The sequence below is a fragment of the Corvus hawaiiensis genome, chromosome 4, assembly GCF_020740725.1.
Source record: "Corvus hawaiiensis isolate bCorHaw1 chromosome 4, bCorHaw1.pri.cur, whole genome shotgun sequence".
Lineage (NCBI taxonomy): Eukaryota > Metazoa > Chordata > Aves > Passeriformes > Corvidae > Corvus > Corvus hawaiiensis.
This window is the reverse complement of record NC_063216.1, coordinates 41,908,574-41,928,796: the sequence shown is the minus strand read 5'-3', so window position 1 is coordinate 41,928,796 and position 20,223 is coordinate 41,908,574. Positions and strand designations below refer to the sequence as shown.

Sequence of the window (20,223 nt, the reverse complement as noted above, 5' to 3'; positions counted from 1 at the left end):
CAGTTCAGAAAAGTTGAAGCAACAAATCTGACAAATATGCTTATAGAAAAGCCATTATTAGAAGCCATCATTAGTAAACAGCAACTGCCTCAACCACTTCTTCTGAGTGGAAACTCTCCAGCAGCAATTTAGTGCTCGTATGACTTGATACACAGCATTTTTTAAGAAATTTTAAGCTGGAATGGTTTCAAAAGACTGAAGCTCTGAAGAAAGCTAAAGTAACACAAAATGTTTCCAAAAGCACTACACTTTCAGAAAAGTGTTTTGGAAGGAAAAAAACCTTTAAAGCCATCAGTAATATGCAAGCACCTACAAATGCTAGATCCAAGTCTACCTGCTTTTTGCATACAAACACAAACTTAGAAGGCACAGATTCAGTTCATCTACAAACACAGGTAACATTTGAAATTGCTCAGGATGCAAGACAAACAGTGCGGTTTTAAATTTAAGAGGATACTTCATATCTAAGTACTTCCATAGAACCAAGTTGCATAAAAAATAATTTCTCTCCCGCTGAATCCATCACATACAGGCACTAAAGGATGGTAACTGCACAGTAATAGCCTGTACTCCTTTCTGATATTTGATCTGAAATCTGTTTTAAATCCTTGCTAACCAAGACCACAATCAAGGCTGAGATCCTGCTGTGCTCAGCCATGTACACGTACAGGGCAAATTCCACTTACGTCTTAAAGGATTTACTACCTTTGAAATCTGTGAATAGTAGAAAAGGAGAAAAAAGAATACTGATCCGCATGAACATTTCCTCCTTAAAAGTAAAATAAATCCAAACATGACATATCTTCTATATCCCAAATAAAAAACTTGTGCTCCATAAAGTGGAGAAATCCTTGCTCTGCTTTAAATAGGATCCAATCTTGCCTCTCTTATCAGGACTTAACAGCAGGAAATGTAAAAAAAGAAAAATCATAATCAAAATCTTTGCAAGCAGGAGTCTTGTCTTGCACTCCTGATCTCAAAACACTGATTCATTTTTTTTTATCCCTCATATCTGCCTAAGGGTGTTAAACTGTAAATTGACAGGGCAATGTGCAAATGCAAAGTACTGAAATCAATGTACAGCAACTGCAGTACACATCATTGGAAAGGTGAGGGAACCCTTCTTTCATAATTCTGCACTTTCTGGAACAGGACTTGATTGAACAGAAAAAACTGAAATAAAATATAAGCACACTTGGCAAATAACCTTCTATTCCTGCCAGAGACTAAATTCAGGTCAAAGAGTGAAACCCATGAACTTACCAGTAGTACATGAAAAATATTCAAGAATTCAACGGCTTTCAAGGCAAAGTGTTTATTCTTAATGTACAGATAACATACTGCAGACTTGGAAACAATTTATGTTCAGACTGGAACTGTCCTACCCTCTGCTGATTTTACATTCAAGAGAATAGTAGCTGACAAGAGAAGAAGCAGCCTGCAGAAACTGTACAGAGATCCAGCAGCTGACTGAAGGACTGGGAGCACTGCTATTCAGCACTGGGAGCACTGCTATTCAGCACTGGGAGCACTGCTATTCAGCACTGGGCTGCTTTATTTGTCACCGGGAACTGGAAAGCAAGAGAACGGAACTGGAAAAATACCTTCTACACAGACACAGAGGATCAGGAGTGCCTGAGGCTCAGCCAGATGTTCACTCGCAGCGCGTTACTTACGTGTGGAACAAACAGGAGAGAAAAGGCAGCGCGGCAGGTCCTGTCTCACTGCCTGCCTCGCAGGCAGCCCTGGCCAAGACACAACATGACACCAGAGAGCAGGGCAACCCGTCACCTGAGACGATGATGCAGGGGCTTTTCATGTAAATATTTTAGCATTGCATGGTTAATCCTATGAACTGGTACAAACAGCTCCTATGCCAGAGGCTGAAACACAAGCCTGTCTAACTCTGTCCTTGATCTTCTCCAACAGACATTCTGTTTACACACCAAACTCCCTCTGTTCCTGGTCAATCCCCTCTCTTCATTAGAGGTATTTGGTCCGTGCATTTACCTAAAACCTGCAGAATGTATATTTCTAAACATCAGTGCAAGATGTTAAGGTGAAATGAGACTATTTTGGCCAAAAAGACCACTTCATTTTCCAATGGCCTACTGCACCTCTATCATCTGCAATCCATGTCACTGCAGACTGGGGTTCCAAACCACTAAGGGAACAAAACATGACAGTTTTACTACTTCAATGTTTTCTCTGAAAAGAATGCCCTCAGGACATTCCTGTCCATCACCACCCACAACTCTTATTCTAAACATACAAAATTAAGAGAAACAAACACGTATTTCCAGAGGCCTCCCCTTATTTTCACATTATATAATTGATGACTCTGATTACAGATTACAGAACAAGTCCTTTGACAGGCTCTCAACACTACGTGATCAATTTCACTTCTACAGAGGCACAATTACTTTAAAACGTTGCTACCAAAATATATAAAGCCTAGTCCTCCTCCCAGTAAAGTTTTTGACTAAGAAGTAAAACCAGCAATATAAATCCAGCAATATAAAGCATCACGAGACAGCAGCTGTAATTCTGTTTTTCTACAAAGGCAGCTCATGTGCTTCAAAAAAAGCACTATTTTTAGACTCTCATTTCTCAGAAATAAAGCTTATAACAACTGCTACTAAACTTTAAGTTTTATCTGCCAAGTTCTACTAAAAAACAAAATCCTTTTCCTGTTGAATATTAGGGTAAAAAAAAAAAGCATATGTCACACTAGTATGTCTGAATCTCATATTACAAAAGTTTTTTAAAAACACTTATTAGTTCTACAATCAAAACATAAAGCTAAATTTTTAATAGTCTACATGAACATTCTAAAGCCAAGTTTGAGTTTTCATCTTGCTGAAGATAATCTCTAATACGTGTAAACCATTAAAATTAATCCAGTTACATTTAAATTCAAGACCACTGACCCAATTCAGAAATCTGATCAATAAGAAGAACCTCTACTCAATGCTTCTAGGAAAAAAGGTACTTTTGTGTCTGTTGATGGATTAAGTAGCAAGGACTGACACTGACTGTACGAGTTATATGACAGGCAAATTATTTATTAAATGTGTTTTAGCAAAAATTAGAAATGAGTAAAAATTACTAAAAAAATAATTTCACAAAACAATAGTTTATACCATACATTTCCATGTAATATTCTAAGATCTGGGGCAGTGATACTTGATTAAATTATTATTTTATAGAAAAGTAGGCAAAAACTGCTCTCAAGAACTCAAAGCAAAGCATCTATTATTTTGCACTGTTTTAATGGTGCTGGACTACAAAAATAGTTTGCTGAGTTGTCACAGGCCTTTGTCTTCAAATTTATATTCAGTACATATCAACCTAATTATTAGACAATAAGAGCATTTAACACAAGACTTTTCTGCCTATACTGATTCTGGAAAGGAAAGAGCACAGCGTTAAGGTCTGTGATCTCCCCATCTGTTCCTCTTTTACACACAAGCCAAAAAAGCAAGTTACAAAGCTGACACCTCTAAAAAAAGGTTTTTTCAGATATCTCCTAGACACATCCCAAAGGACTTAAAAGTGGAGAAAACCGTTGATCAGTATTCCTCATGTACATTGCAACTCGTGTATTTCATTAATTCTACCATGACAATGGAATTTAAAAAGAAAAAACCCAAACAGATTGCCCCTAAAAGTCTAGAATACTGAAAAATTTTAAACAAGATTTTAAAAAATTTAAATTTCTGGGAAGTTTCAGGATTTGCATTGACTGAAGGTCTTCAAAATTACTGGGTCACTCTCTCTTAAAATATATGTAACATTTTTAATATTTAATTTTCACTTTTATTCACAATATACACTAGGCCAAGTATATTAGACTACCAAATAAGCTTTCAAAAATGTTTTTAACGCCTGTAGTGCAACACAGAAAACTTGACATTGTAACTGCAGTTAAGACAATTATCCCACTAGCTGGTATTTTGGCAAGAAATGCTTAGAGTAGCCTATTACAATATACCATCAGTTAAAAAAAAAATTATTGTGAGATGACACTTCAGAAGCACACAGGATGAAAGGCAATCTATCCTTACACTTAGCACTCTTCTAAAAGAGTCGTGGTAAAACAGAGACTCATTTTGAGGTACCTTCTTAACATCATGCTATTCTGAAGGAATGTCACAAAAAGAAAAGTAGCACATTTTATGTTACTTTGAAGTGTTTTCTAAACTGGTACTTTTCTATATATTTTGAGGAAACAAGGAGCACAGCAACTGAACTGACAGGATTTTTTTAAAAAATAAAAATACCCTACTGCACAGGTGAGAGTTGATACTCATACTATGCTGCATCTGGGATATAGATGCATGGGCCAGCAGCAAACCAATGAATTAGCTCATTACAGAAAAAAGCCAAGAATTTTCTTAATGCACCGCAAAATAGTTTGTCTCCAAAATCATCACTTAAGATAAAAACAGTAATAAAATACTTGATCAAATTAATAGCTCCATGTAGTAGTTGACTATCACAAATAAAGTTTGTCAGTAATGAGGTGTTAAACTTGACCTTCACCTCAGTTACAGAAAACATATCCTATTTTGCCTTTGGGAGGTAGTGTTTTGGAAACTATAAAACATTTCCTGCTTCAGCTATTAGAGTGCTTCTACATAACACAGCTTGTGGAAAAACTAAACTCTTAAATAATTTCAACATTTATGATGATGATGAAGCACAATAGTACCCACTAGCCTTTCCTGTTTTTAAATTGTGCTTAGAAAGAGCTTCACTGCTTCAGAAATTTTATAATCAGTACAGCTTATCACTCTTACACCTCAGATTACTCTCATAACATATAATTATCACTCCTTCTGTCTTTTCTGCTCCTCATTCCACCAAGAACTACATTATTTTTTCTATTGTCCATAGTCACTAACTAGCAACGTGCCAATTAGACTGAGAGGAATACCTTTTTCCTTTGGGACTCTGAGACAAAATGCAAAAATCAAATCCAAAATCCAAAATTTTTTTTGAAGTTCAGCCCTCTTGCCATGAGAATCTAGTAAATGATACATGATACTATATGATAGTCCAAATGCATTCACCAGAAAAGTATCAATTCAAACCAAAAGTGAACAGATTCAAGCCATTTAACCCTCTCCCTGCAAAAGCATCTTCACATTCATCTCATTACACAAAGGCACACTTAAGTTACTCACTGAATTTCTATCCAGTTCCCCATCAACCGGAACATTCTCCATGCTGCAAGGGCCCGTTCTCTGTCTCTATCAGTTAGAGTTCTTCCATCCTGCTACTTGAGATCCTAGAGAGGAAATCAAAAATGTAATAATTTAATTCCAAGGGCTGAAATCCATTAGAGAGCTACACTTTCTCTCCCCTATGTTTTAACAGGGTAAACATTCTTATATGGTAACTTCTGCACTTTTCAGTTCCTCACAAAACATGAACATTTACCCATAGAAATCAACTTAGAAATGGACAGAATAGTTTCAAATAAAATGGCCAAAACAAAAACTACTCACAGAGGCAAGCATTTACTTCTACAAATAAGGGAGAGTTATGCAAAAAAAAGAAACCCACACGTTTTCCCCATATTTCCCGTTGTTCCAGAGTTCCCAGCAGCACACTGCTCCCGCCCCACAGGCATGTGTACACCAACTGTTTGGGTACAAAACAAAGCTATTCTGGAGCAGTCAGGGTTGAGGGCTTCCCAGCATAACTCCAGAAACAACCACATATTGCCTTGTGGAACCAAAACACAGAAATTAAATAATATGCGCAAGCCAGCCCCTTCTGTGGCACAGCGGGCACTCATCTGGGGGTCACCACACACAGCCAGAAAGCAATGCCTCATTCACTAAGCATTTCCTATTTACTTTTTTTGCAAGAGGATGAAATCTACGATGATCTTAGTATTCACAGCATATTTGAAGTCATTAGTGAGACAAGCACACAGTCTGGAATCAAGCAAAACTTGGTGGAAAGAAAGTGCTCTAACCATTGATTTGTTAAGCCAGTTTCAGGAGAGGTGCAGATCAAACTGGGATGCCTATTGAGATGCCCAGCTACAGCCCATCACTCTGCCTCTCTCTCCAAGAGCACCTTCAAACAAGACAGTAGTGGATGAGGAGGGTGTGTGCCTACCTGTTCAAAACAGTACAGCCAGTACTGCACAGGGAGAAAACCCTGTGGTCCCTCTGCAAAGCTGCTCTCACTCTGCCCTTCCTGCCAGCCACAGCAATCAGAGAATTAGCCCAAGGACAATTTCTTTTTCCTTTTGTCTTGGGTGGGGTGAGGGGGCAGGAAGCAGCTCAATTACAAACTTAATTGCTAAACCAACACTTGAGCAAGAGCAGGGCTAGCTAGCATGGAGATGGTGAGGGGTTTTTTTACGCTATGCTGTTAACATATTGTGCTTAATCTATGCATCGGGTTAATGGCAAGGTTCAGTAAAAACAGATTAAGTGAAGATGGAAGGGTGAGGTGGGAAGAATCATCACAGTGCTGCCAGGGAACCTGAGGAGCATCCTGAATGTAGGAGGACGGGAGAAAGACAAACAGGTAACCAGAATACACAGGATCTCATAGTTCAAGGTCTGTCTCAGGAAACAGACACTAATGAAAACAAATCTCACCACAAAGAACAACTATCTATTCAACTGCTTTCAATGTTTTATTATAATTGGTTTTTGGTTCTGTATTATGTAAAGCAAGTTAGAACTTTCCCTCAGGAAAAAACATACAGTATTAATACGCTTTAGCAAATTACCATAACATATGCCAGTAATCCACAAAAGGAACCATTAAAAAAATAGTTTAACAAAATTACTGTGTGCTAACAAAATTGCAAAGTTAAAAGCTTTCTATGACTTTGTCCAATGAACTGAAGAGGACCTTGCCCAAGCACCTGAGTAATTAACTGAGGAGGCACATAACTGGGAAGCACATGGCTAGATGTTCTCATGTAAATTAGAAACAGTAGACATCTGAAAGGAGATGACAGCAAATGATTAATTTGCATTAATAAAAGGAAAGCTGTCATTACCACAGAAAGAGGAATTCACTCCAAAGCTCTGTTTCGCAGAGCAGCAAGCACTGTGACCCTTACCTTCCACACCCAAATACAAGATGCAGATTGGGTACACCAGACTGCATGCATATTCAATTTACAGCAAACTCTTTTAAATAGGATGAAAAATGAGTGCCATTACAAACAGATGTGTGCACTGCTATTTAAAGCCATTTTTTTTGCTTTTTCAGTTACACAAACTTGTAACCACACTCAAGTTATCCAAAGGAACAGATCTTTGCTGACAGGAACATTCAGCCTAAACCACTTTTAACCCATTTTTATGTTTAACAAACTTTTTTTAACTCTTAATTTTTATTGTCAATGCTCCTGGTGTAATCTGCTCCTCCATTTGTTCACATGACCACAGACACTACATCCTTCCTTATCTTAGTGTCAAGAGCAGTACCATCACACAGGTAGCCTAATGTCTAATTCTTAGCATTCTGATCACTGTCCCAAAGACACTCATAATCCAGCAGGGTCCCAAAGGCTTCAGTGAAGTTTTCTGGGAAAGGGAAGGAAAAAATTCTACCTGCTCATGTTTAAGCAGTAAAGCAGCTGCAGAAATGGTTAAGGACTACCCTCCCCCAAGCTGTTTAGCTTATGAGTAGACAGCCAGCTTGGCTTATTTTTCTTGGCAAAATGAAGGCTGAAAGTGAACAATATTGCTTCTGTTATATGCCAAAATAAATACAAAGGAAGGAAAAGGGCTCTCTCAGCAAAAGGATGTTGCCAAAGAATCAAATAAGTATGAATAATAAGTTCTGGAGAACAGATTTATTTTGAAAATTACAGAACACTTCTAACCATCTGAGCCCCGAGGCTTTGAAACAACTTTCCAACCAATGTAGGGAAGGGGAATATATTTATTTGTATATGCAGCCAGGTTATTATGAAGAGTACTTCCACAAGCAAGCAAGCTCTTTTCTACTTTAGCTAACCCAACCATTATATTTGAAGATAAAACCCCAAATGTACCATTTTATTGATTTAGGGATTTTTTTTCGCTTTTAGGGAACATTCATTACATGCTTTTGCTGCTCTCTGTAACATTCACAAGTGTTTGCAATTTGGTCAACTTGAGGTTTTAATTAACAAATGTTCCTTCACAATCTTAATTCTTAAAAGCTTAAGTGTTCAGGAGGGCACATGCAAAATGAAATTATTTGAAAATAACTCTATAATGGCATCCAGCTAGTCAGCAATTTTTCCTTTATAGACAACGGATACAATCACACAGTCACAAACGTATTACTTACTTTAAAGCACCTGTACCAATCAGACAAATCCTGCCACAAAATAAGCACATTCTCTCCAACTGTGAAGAAGGTTGAGCAGGTCGAAAACATGTATTTAAACCAGAAGGGAAATGTTTTCTTCTTATCACACAATCTATAACCTGTCCTGTTAACACCTGCATTCCATCCTATTTTTGCTGATGACACCAAACTGTGTGGTGCAGCTGACAAGCTGGAGGGAAGGGATGCCATCCAGAGGGACCTCGGCACGTTTCAGAGCTGGGTCTGTGTGAACCTCAGGAAGTCAGTTCAACAAGACCAGGTGCAAGGTCCTGCACCTGGGCTGGGGCAATCCCCAGGACAAACACTTGCAAGCACAAACACCCAATGCTGGGTGGAGAACAGGCTGAGAACAGTCCTGAGGAAAAGGAATTGGGAATACTGGTGGATGAAAACTAGACATGACCTGGCAACATGTGCTTGAAGCCCAGAAAGCCAACTGTATCCAGGGCAGCATCAAAAGAAGCGTGGTCAGCAGGTCAGTCCACCAGGTCATTCACAGCTCTACTCTGCTTTCATCCCAGGACAAACAGATATTAGAAAGAAATTCTGTACTGTGAGGGTGGTGAGGCATTGGAACAGGTTGCCCAGAGCAGCTGTGGATGCCCCATCCCTGGAAGTGTTCAAGACCAGGCTGGATGGGACTTTGAGCAAACTGGTCTAGTGGAAGGTGTCCCTGCTCATGGCAGGGAGGTTGGAGCTAGATGGCCTTTAAGGTCCCTTCCAACCCAAACCATTCTGTGGTTCTATGGTTTTAACAGATTGCTTCAGCCATTGGTAGTTTTTGTAACAATTTGGTTTTCAGTTTGTTGCACCTTGAGAATAGGAAAATCCTCCTTAGGTCTCCCACATAAGGAAAGAAAAATATGCATCAATGAAAGCTACTACCCTGCATGAACAGGATCTTTTCTAACCATCTACAAACATGCATGCTCAAAAGTCCTATGGGAAGAGGTAAGACAACAATTCCTGCCCATTAAAAAAAAATAATTTCAAGAGCCATAAAATGGATGTCTCAGTACTATACTGTTATATATTCTCTTAGATGTAGTTACACAGACCACAGACTAAAAGCAGCACAACTCAGGTCACTCGGCATGAGAGAAACTGCAAGCTTTTGTTCAGTCCTGTAGGGATCAGTGAAGTGGATACGGCAGCGTTCTGCATTGACTTACATATTCCCTATGTTAACCAGACTACATAAGCTCTTATTGCAGGGTATGTTTGTTTAACTAAATAAAGGGGTTACTAGGCAATGTAAGGCCCTTTTTCTGCCAGCATAACAAGAGCTCAACACCAAACATGATATTTGTTCCAGGCACAAGAGAGTTTAGCCCTGACACCATGGCAGTAATACCCTATTGGTACTATATTTATAACATTAAATCATAATTCAATTCACAAAAGGACTCTTCTTCCCCTTCTCCCCCACAAGATTAGCTTCAGTTCAAACACTCCACTACATCTGGAGAGTTTCATCCAGAGTCCCCACTGTCCCCACACAAGTTGCTGAATTTCAGCCAAGGTGCAGCCACAAAGTGCAAGTGGTAGAGATGACCCCTGAATCTAATGCATTTTCTTTTTAGTCAATGGACCAAGGTACTTGAACACCTGCATACTGTATTATATAGGCAGGTTTTAGCTTTCTTCCTAAGGACTATCACCTACGGTCATTAGATATGGCACTTGCACTGTGATACTGCTTTGTGATCTGTTAGAGTATCACAGTACCCTCCTGCACTCCAGCACCAAACCTCACAGGCAAGGCCAGCCTCACTGTGACCTGCCCCTGGGCTGCATGGTGAAAGGGCTGCTGTGTTCTGGACAGCCTTTCCAAAGGGAAGCGTGCTCCTGGGCTCTGACCTCCAAATTGACCTAAGCTCTGCAGGTTGCCTGCCTTCTTTCCCTAAAGCCTAAAATAAGTAGAAGCATTTAAATTGTCTGATATGAGTATCAGATAAGAATATACTGAATTTTTTTTTTAAGATGACACAAGCATAATTATATATTGACTTTAAAGATCAATGTGGCAGCAAGCAAAGGCAAGGCACACGAAGAGAAAACAAAACTAGTTTCTTACAGTGATGTCAAGAAGGATAAAAATTCACCTAGGTCCTTGCTGGAAAGCAGAGTCACAACAGGATGGATCCTTCACAGAAGGATGTCTAGACAGCATTTGAGTATCTCCAAGAATGAAGACTACACAATCCCCCTGGCCAACCTGTGCCAGTCCTTGGTCACCCTCCCAGTCAAAAAATGTTGCTGATGTTGGGATGGAACTTCCCGTGTTTCTGTTTGTGCCCATTGCCTCTTGTACCATCATTGAGCACCACTGGAAAGAACCTTTATCTGTCACCTTTATACCCTCCCTCCAGGTAGTTATACACATTGATGAGTTCCCCCTGAGCCTTCTCTTCTCCAGGCTAAACAGACCCAGCTCTTTCAGCCTTTCCTCACACAAGAGATGATCCAGGCCTTTGATCATCTTCATAGTCCTTCACTGGACTCTCTCCAGTACATCCACATCCCTCTTGTACTCGGGAGCCCTGAACTGTACACAACACCCCAGATATGAACTCAACAGTGCTGAGTAGAGAGGAAGGATCACCACTCTCAACCTGCTGACAATGCCTTATCTAATGCATTCAGGAACACCATACATCTTTATGGCAAGGGCAGGTTGCTGACTCATGTTCAACGATCTGTCAGGATAACCAGGTGAACTCTAGGTAAGCAGTTCTGTAAGGTCCATGAGAAAGTTCAAGGTAATACACTTGAGAAAGGTATCTAAGTGCTAAAACAAACCAAAAAGAACAAGTTTCCTAGACATCAAGAGCTAACTATAACAGTTATAGCTACCTATAACTCCTAAGAGGTATAGGATCAGTTTTAAGAGATTAAAGAAAATCTACACCCTAAATCTAACTAGGGTGATCAAACCAAGGCTCTCAAAAAATCTGAGTGTCTTTCATGCTGTTGTATGACTGCTGAACGCACTGTCACTTTGCTCCATGCAGTGGGGGAGCAGCAATAGCACAGAAGGCAATAAAAGTACATGTCTTACTCTCAAGGCTCTTTGAATACAGTGCACCAGAGGAAGAGCAGCCTCCTGGTTGTAGCGCAAGGCCACGGATCATCTTCCTCAGCTAACAAGTCTGCACACCAAGTACACTTCATTATCAAGCTACAGATCAGGCCAGCTTCTTGCACATGACACAGTGCCACTGCATGCCAAGTACCCCATGTTTGCTGAGATCAGTTCCAAGAAAGCAGGAACTGAAGCAGAGTTACTGGTAAAAATGGAGGAGGGGCAACAGGGTCAAAAAATTCAGCAGAAGATCAATCTGAGAGTTGAGTAAATCTCTAGATTCAATTTCTTCTACTGTGAAGTCAGTCCAAACTGACTTCACAGTAGAGCTTAACAAAACCAGTAATTATATAGGGGAAGTCATAGATGGCAAACTGCATAGTTACATTAACTCTGAATTGCAACATTTGAATGCTCAGAAGTCTGCTACAAGTATAACCACACCAGAATCAACAACTGCCTCAAGTCCCCCAAGTACACTGTGATCCCTTAATGCTATCAGGCACCAAATCTACCCTTATGAAACACTTCCTTCCACCCTGAGTTTCATCACCTGCCTTCTCATTTCCTGAATAAACAGTCCACATGTAGAGCAAGCTGTTTCCTCTGTTTCTGTATTGCTGTTTTCAGAAGGGAAAAAATATCAAATACCAAACCACCAAAAAACCCCAGGAAAGTTGAAGTGCTTAAGAACAGGACTTGAAAACATCTCTCATCTATAAAAATCCTGGCATAGTCCAGATACCTCTTCTATCTTTTGAGAGAGTTAGATGGCAACAAAGGCCAAGGAAAGCATAAAAAATTTCTGAATACCCACTGCAACTTCAATAATTACTACCTTAAACTGGTGGTCCACAGACAAACTTGTCCTGAAAAAAATGAAGGAGTACAGAAAAGATGGTAAAAGTCACCTACAGGTACTAAATCCCAACATTCTCTCTAAAAGCTTGAGTACCTATGGTTCTGGAGCCCTTTGGCCATTGAAACACACTTCAAAGCTCCCAAACTTATCCCAGTCTTCATGATACGTATTCTGCAAGACTGTTCCCATGATTCAAATGAGTTACTTGTCTTAATGGTAAAAACATCTGCTTCTTCACTTAAAGGTTGTCTAGTTATCTGCAGCATTATACACTTCACTTCCACAAGCCATTTTTACCTGAGGCTTGGCCTAACTTTTGAACATAAAAATAAGAGAGGCAATAAACCACTGATTTTGTTCAAGACAGAACCTATGAAGCTTCATAAAATATTCAGATTTTTTGTTTGTTTCACTGTAAAGTAGGGAAAGAAGATTTATTCAAACCTTATGACACCAAATCTAGCCTTTTATCCTTACATAAATTTTTATATTTTATAATAACTTTGCTGCAGTAGTAACCAGCAAAATAACTAAGTGGGTGTCATACACCACCTTAATACAAGGTCAAAATGGCCGATGATAGTCTTGATTTTGAAGAAAAAAAGATGGGCTAAAACTAAGTGGTTAAAGACACTGCAAACCATATTCCTTTTAGAACTCCACGCTGCAATTTTCTTTCACATCTGACAAGTTACTAGTAATAGTCTCTCACATGGTACGCTCTGTCTTATCTCTCATTTTAGCAGGTGTATGAAGAGGAAGTGTGACACACTCTTCTAGAGACAGGTGAAAGGGATTAGGAGATTACCAGTCCTCCACACCTGGTCCTTACCACCTCTTTCCCCACAGTGGCTGAGGGACTGCCTGCTGACTGTCTGTGCAGGTGCTCCCTAACCTTCTTCAGTCAAAAGGCATCCCCACTACTGCAAATTATTTTAAACACACACTCACAGAATGTCTGTCATTTAAACTGAGCTAGGTCGTGGGACTTCCGCAGGTCTGGCGCTGCAGTGGTAACAAGCAGCTGAGGGACAGCTTTTCACTCACCTCATTCCAACCCTAACAGCCTGGGTAAGCACAGACTGTGTTTACAGCTACAGACCCCCCCAACACCAACTGGAAACTACTTCAGGAAATGAAGGGAATCAAGCCAAAAGGAAAAGCAATGTTGTTGTTAGACGTTTGTCTGAATTGAAAAAGTAAGATAAGTCAGCAAAGATGTTTCCATAGACAAGATGGATAGGTGGCAGAACAAATCCTTCTGATTCTGATGCCAAAGTGGAATCAGTTGCCCTCCAGAGAGAACAAATAGATCTGGATTTCTTCTGCATGGAACTTTCCAAAACAAAACCCAAGACTATGAAAAAATTTTAAGAATATAAGAATTAATTCATTGTGCTGAAAAACCCTCAGTAAGAGAATGTTAGAAGTCTACTTCAATACACCAAATGATGTATCTAAACATTTTAGTTATAATGAGATCATAGATACAGAAATATTTTAAGTCTCATCTGCAGGTCAAGAATACAATCTACTTCATAAGGAATAAAGTTTCAGAAAGCTATCCTGAGAGTATATCAAAACTATTGCAAATAATCATACTATTACAGATCAATTAATTATTAACTGCTAGATAAACTGTATGTTACTAGGTGAGTGCTTTTCACCTACTGCAAATAAAGTAAGAAGTTAGCTTAAACTACCATAAAGTTTCTGTATCTCAGAAGCTGCAGAGATTTTGCCTGGACAGATAGGTACCAACACTGGTTCACTGCCACATCAGATGCTATTGCAACTGAATTCCTAAATGAATCCCAAAAAAATTCCATTAAATGAATAATATACCTCCAAAACTGAGTCACTGCAAAGACCAGTTTTCTAACGGCAATTCTACTAGGCTTTTAGCTCTTCCTTCACACTCTGTATTTTGCTGCCTCTGAGAACTGAAAAGGATGCCCAACTTATTTTCAAGAGGTGAAAGAAACCTTAAGGCTTCATTTAAATTTTCACACTTGTTGAAAGGATACCCTAAGTGTCACAGCTCCCAAAGGCCTACCAGTACAGAACCACTTTCCTGTATCCCAATGGCTGTTTCACCAAAGTAGGAACTGAGATTACCTCTCTAATGAGCACCATGAATACACTTCACAGGAGCTCAGTTAAGAGAGTTTTAACTACAATCCTAATTTCTGCTCTAAACTGAAATACCATAAAATAGAAAAATCAATGCAAGTTCCAAGATTAAAAATATGAAAGAAGACTTAACACAGACAAACAAGTCTCAGTTGAGCTGTGTTGGCTGTAGTACAGTTATGTTATGTGAGAGGTTTCTAAAAAAATGGTCTTTCTGCAGGCTGAAATGCAGATATTTCAAACAGGAACCTTATGTTTATTCTCATGTACAATTTAATTTTCTTATTTTAGCAGCAGTGTCTCTTCTTGATATTAAAACAGAGTTGATGACATAAGAAATGGCCTTCATTTGTATTTCTTTTGGTTAGTGCTGGAAAGTAGTTTACACAAGTTTAAGATACAGGATATCTGTACAAGAATTTAAGAACAAAAGGTCAGAGTAACCTACTGCAATAGGAAAAACCCTAGAAATCCTAACTTAAAGTAGTAGCAGGTTCAAACAGGCAGCAATAGTATCTGGTTTACACATCATGGTTTATTAAAAAGCTTTAGAAAGTCTAATTTAGATTTCCATTGGTTCTGCCAAGTTTGGGGTTTTTTTCACTCTAATGCTAAAGTAAAATGAGCTGATGAACCCAACTTTGCTTTTTAGATGTCAGTGCTGTTCTACATAATCACAATTCAGGATCTTTCATAGGGTTTTTGGCAGGGTTTGTTTTTTGTGTTTTTTTGTTTATGGTTTGTGAGGTTTTTTGGGGGATCCTAGGGAGGAAAGTTAGGATTTTTTTGGGAGGTTCTTCACTGTTGTTCTGTGGGAGATTTTTTAAATACAGGGGAAAAAAATATTACAAATAGACTTCTTACAGGCTTAACAAGAACTAGTGCTTTTAGCAACAAACATCTGAGCTTGTCTTCTGAAGCTACTGAGTAACTGCCAATCAACTTTGATTTGGAAATGCTGCAACAATCTCACATAGCTTTTAGTTTAACAGGATGAACAGCAGTATTTAAACAATATAGCCTGATCCACAGGAACTGTACAACAGTATTGCATTGCAGACTTGGCAAGTGACCTAACAATAAACCTCTTGTTTACCTACCCATTTCTATTTTACAAATTACAAGCTTCTCTATGACATTTCTTTGGGCAATGAAAAGCACCTGACCTGCCACAACAAACGGCTAAGGAAGAACTACAAGCACCATCAAGTGACAACTTACCTGCAATTCACAGCCCTCAGAAATCAGGTCAGTATCACTGCCTAATGTCAGCCAGGCCACTGCTCACACTATTTGCAACAAACAAGCAACTTATATAAAAGTTACTTTTGACAGAGGTGAAAATAGAAGTCAAGCCTTTCACAGATCAAAGCCAGCCCTCAAAAACAGAAATTAAACATATCCCATTTCTGAAGAGCAGAATGCTTTTTGCTCCCAGTACTGCAAGGAAACACCAAGACTTTTCATAGCAAGAGCCACATATTATCAGGATACATTTAATGTTCCGCTTCAGGGACCAATATAGAAGATACTATTTTTTCTGCTTGAATCAACTGAGTACGTGTCATGATTGGGATAAAGGGTTCTGCTCCTTGACAGCCAGGGAGTGGCTGTAAGCACAGACAGGAAAACAAAGCCTTGACACTTCCTTGGAAGTTCTTTGAAATGCTTCGGAGAAGAAAACAGAGGAAAAAATGACATCCTTGGCAAAGCATTATTCTGTTCAAGGCTAAACAAATATTTAATGGATAAGGCACCTCCTCCTGCCCTTCCATCCAGCTTACTCAAGTACTGGGAATTCTCTTTCCCATAAAATGTTTTAAAGGAGCCATCAGATAGCTTGAGCACCTGATTTAAAGTGAATACAATCCTCTCAGCTGCGCAATCCCATAGGACTGTGTGATAGGAAGTTTTGAATCCTGCCTCCTCACCCTCCTCTATCCAGCCCCTCAATACTCAGCAAGTTAAAGGAGCTAGTTAAGTGGCAAGAGACATCAGGTAATTTAGGAATGCCGGGTCAGACAGAAGACTGACACAAATGCTGGGAATGAAGGATGCAATACTTGTGAGCTCAAACGATAAATAAGGGAAAGAATGATTCCAAGAGGGAATGTGGTTTTTTTTTAAAAGGAAAAAACCTTCATCGTTCCCTTTCACAGCATGACAATATCGTCCCCCAAACTGACAAGAATTATCACTTAACAGCATTTTATAACTTACTTTCATATTGAAAATCACACACAATACCAAGATAAACACAAGCTTAACTACCAAGATAATACTAGCATAAAGCAATTCAATACCCTGTATCTCAGCCAAAGCAGTTAACTACACCTCTGTGTATAATGTTACACATTTTATTCCCTTGAAGGCAGCTTACACATGTATTTCCAAGTCTAACATGTAGGAAAAGAATGAAACACCAATTTCCATGCTTTACAAAATAAATGGAGCCAGGCAGCAACAGCTCAGAAGCTGTAACTGAACAAAAATGTACATCCCAACCTACCCATAGAGTGAGAGCACATTCCTGGGGCACATTCCGTCTCTGACACTCACTTCACACACTGCTGTGAGGTGTCAGAAGGAAGAAAACTGCAGGTACTCATTTAGACTTCCTGCAGGAGCAGCTCTAAGAGTAACCAGCAGTCCATGCTTCCAACCATGTGCAGTGCTGACAGGGGCAACTGGAGGAACCTTGTGTCCTGCCCTTTCAATCCACTATTAACTGAGTATCCAAAACCAGCTGTCACAGATACAAACCAGTCAACTTCACCAAGTACAGTGCAGTTACAACTAGAGTCTTTAACTTTTAAAAGCTATGATTTGCCCAAGAAATCTTATCATGAACATGTAGAAGAGTAAAAATTTATTGCTTTGGGATATTTTTTCCAAAATTGTAAAGAAAAAGCACATGTAATACTGATTTTTAATGACAACAACAAGCATGCAGAGCCTCTAACCTCAAAAACAGCTTGGCATACATAATCTTTCCTATTTGAAAAGATTTTGTTCCTTCGTTTTGTAGCCCTCAACAGAATTCAGAGCAGGATGAGCTGTCCTCTTCCTGATGATCACAACCTGAGAAAAAATACCATAAGCCAGTAATTCTTAATACAGTGGCAAATTTTACACTCCCATGACAACTTCTAGAAAGTCTGTGACATTCACAACTTTGGCTTTTTCATATCCAAATTGTATGCAACAGACACAGAATATGAAATTAGGGCTTGTAACTCCAGGAGTGCTATTAACTTAATAAAATCCAGATTAAAAGTGAATAGCCAGCTAGATATTTCAAAGCCATTTATAAGCACCAAACTGCGAAGTAACTGAGACACCCATCAAAAGCACCTAACCAAGATAAGCACACAAGCATTCCAGTTACAGGATGAAGTAATAAGCAATCCCCCCCCCCCCCCCCCCCCCCAAAAAAGCACTATGCCAACACTCCACATGCAATGAGAATTGACTGCTCCCAAATCTTGATAAGTATAATTAACCTTCATAACCCTTTTTTTGGCCTTGAAGAGTAAACCTGAATTCATCTTGAAAACCAATTAAAATGCTAAGCAGTCTGCCTACTTTGGGACTGGAGAATAGCATTCAATCAAAAAAAAAAGCATAGTACAATTGTCTCCTCAGACACCTTCAAGGATCTGTTAGCTGTTTCAGTAAAAACTGTAATTCATAAATAAACCACATTTTAACAAGGACTGAAAAATTCTTCAATTCTTCATGAAGATCCTGAAACATTTAAGATTTATGAAGGCAAAATCAAAGGTTTAACAGAAAAAAAAATAGCCATAGAAACAAAAGATAAAGATGATCTAGGTGGGCTATGAAGTTTGATTTTGCCTTTTCATGCTATCTTTAACAACAGATATTAATTGTACAGTGCCATTTCCATTCAAAGAGCTTAACTTTGTTCTCCTCAGTAAGGTACAATCATTCATTCTGCCTTTTAGATTGACTACTGACAAGGAAATCTACTTATAATTTATGTCACCCAACCTGCTTTTTTCATGTCTGCCATTTTTAAATTAGCACAACAACTAGACAGGCAGAAGGAGCTGGAATTCTCATTTTTCTTTCTAACTTCTTCTTTCCTACATCATAGATATTTCCTCTTACACAAAAAATTCCACATGCCTACTTGCCATGAAATTTAGATGCATGCGACTCTGTGACTATCACATTTCTTTTTGTAACTTTATTTGTTCAACAGAAGGAAAGGTAGGTAAAGTGATTTCTGATTTTCTCGTGAACTGGAGCTGATTTTATAGTAACTACCCAGTTTTAACATCAGAATTTTGTTTCCAGTGATAGATTCCAGTGTTATATTTTAGTATAACTTCTGGAGTTCACTACTGGAGTTCAGAGTGGCATTAATTACTTTTTCTTCCCCATTATAAATTTATTTTTAAATATGCACAGTATAGCTGCTTAACAGGCATCTGTTTGAATATTTAAACAAGCCTAAATTAGCTCTTCATTTTGAAAACAGGTCCTTTATGCGATGGCTGAAAGTCAGAATCATCTTCATGTCAAGATAAGGCATATTTTAAGCCTTATAACTTCCAAGGAGTTCTCTTGCTGCTGTCCAGTTATCCTTGACAGTGCTGTAGATGGCAGTATTTCACAGAGCTCACCTCCCTGCCCTAACCTGGGGCTAAGGACTGCAGAACAGGGAATGCACTGTGAGGGTGCTTCAAGAATCTTCAGTTCAAGCATTTCCACAACATACCATACACAGTAAGAAAGTATGCAAAATGCTTTAATTTGAAAAGCAACCCTCTCAGATGATTAAAGAAATGTACCATAATGCCAGTCAAACAAAAATGTTAAGTTACCGCAGGTGAGATCATCCTTAAAACAGAGATCCACAATAAACTGTTCCCATACATAGGACCTGAGACACTCAGACATTTCATTTTAGATTACGAAAATAAAACCAAGTTCTCCGTAGTAACCTCATATTCCTGACTAGAAGGTGCAGTTCTAGTGCAGGTGGGTACATCTGGATCACCTGGGCTTTCACTTTACTTGAAATTGGGGCACTTTCAGAAAATAATAGCCTGCACAGGACATCTCAGTTTCACACTAAAATACAGTTCTAGTCTGTCAGCAACACACTTTCCACATGGAACCCCCCCCAAGAGCAATCACTTTTGTCTGGAGGCTGATTGTTCACATCACGATGTGCACGGCAAAAGCTTCACAGGAATGAGCTACCATTCACTCCTGGAAAACATAAGTAACATGGATCCAAGTATATATATATAGCCTTGACTTCCCATTCTCTTTCTTCCTAAAATCTTAGCAGGAGTTGACAAAAGCAAAGTATGCTGTATCCCATTGCTACAACCCTTAGGTGTTCTGCTGAACATGCCAGAAGCAGATTGAGGAGCAAACTGTGCAAATCCCATGCCACCATCATGGTGGGTTCACATTATTTCACAATGGGTAGAAAAATTACTCAATCACTAGCAAGTCAGTAGCTTTAGGAACCACCACAACAGCAATTTCAATGCTTCCCCAGAAAATTCATCTCCTAGCTGTCAGCCTCATTATGCATCTCAAGCAAAGTACGTAACACTAGCTCCCAGCATACCGAGCATGCAAGCTTGTCTTTGTAGTGCTCACGAATCAGAATTCACAGGAGCCTAGCATTTCCATTCCTTAGGATGAAGGACAGCCTGCTGAAGATCAAAATTACTATCTTTGCTACTCAGCAAAACATTTGCTGGGAACTAGAAGACGCATGAGACACCAGAAA

General features: G+C 39.1%; 1 protein-coding gene across 8 annotated transcripts in view; it reads right to left on the bottom strand.

Annotated features, from left to right (window-relative positions):
* The window catches only part of OSBPL8 (oxysterol binding protein like 8), an 85,354-nt gene that overhangs the window by 51,533 nt on the left and 13,598 nt on the right, over nt 1-20,223 (bottom strand). For 2 of the 8 annotated variants that reach the window (XM_048300127.1, XM_048300129.1), the window contains exon 2: nt 5,190-5,293. In XM_048300127.1, the coding sequence (XP_048156084.1) occupies nt 5,190-5,231 (42 nt within the window). In that variant the 5' untranslated portion in view covers nt 5,232-5,293. Of the gene's footprint in view, nt 1-5,189; nt 5,294-6,135; nt 6,154-20,223 lie in introns of those variants that run through there. The other 6 variants (XM_048300132.1, XM_048300134.1, XM_048300128.1 and 3 more) reach the window with 5 other exon arrangements.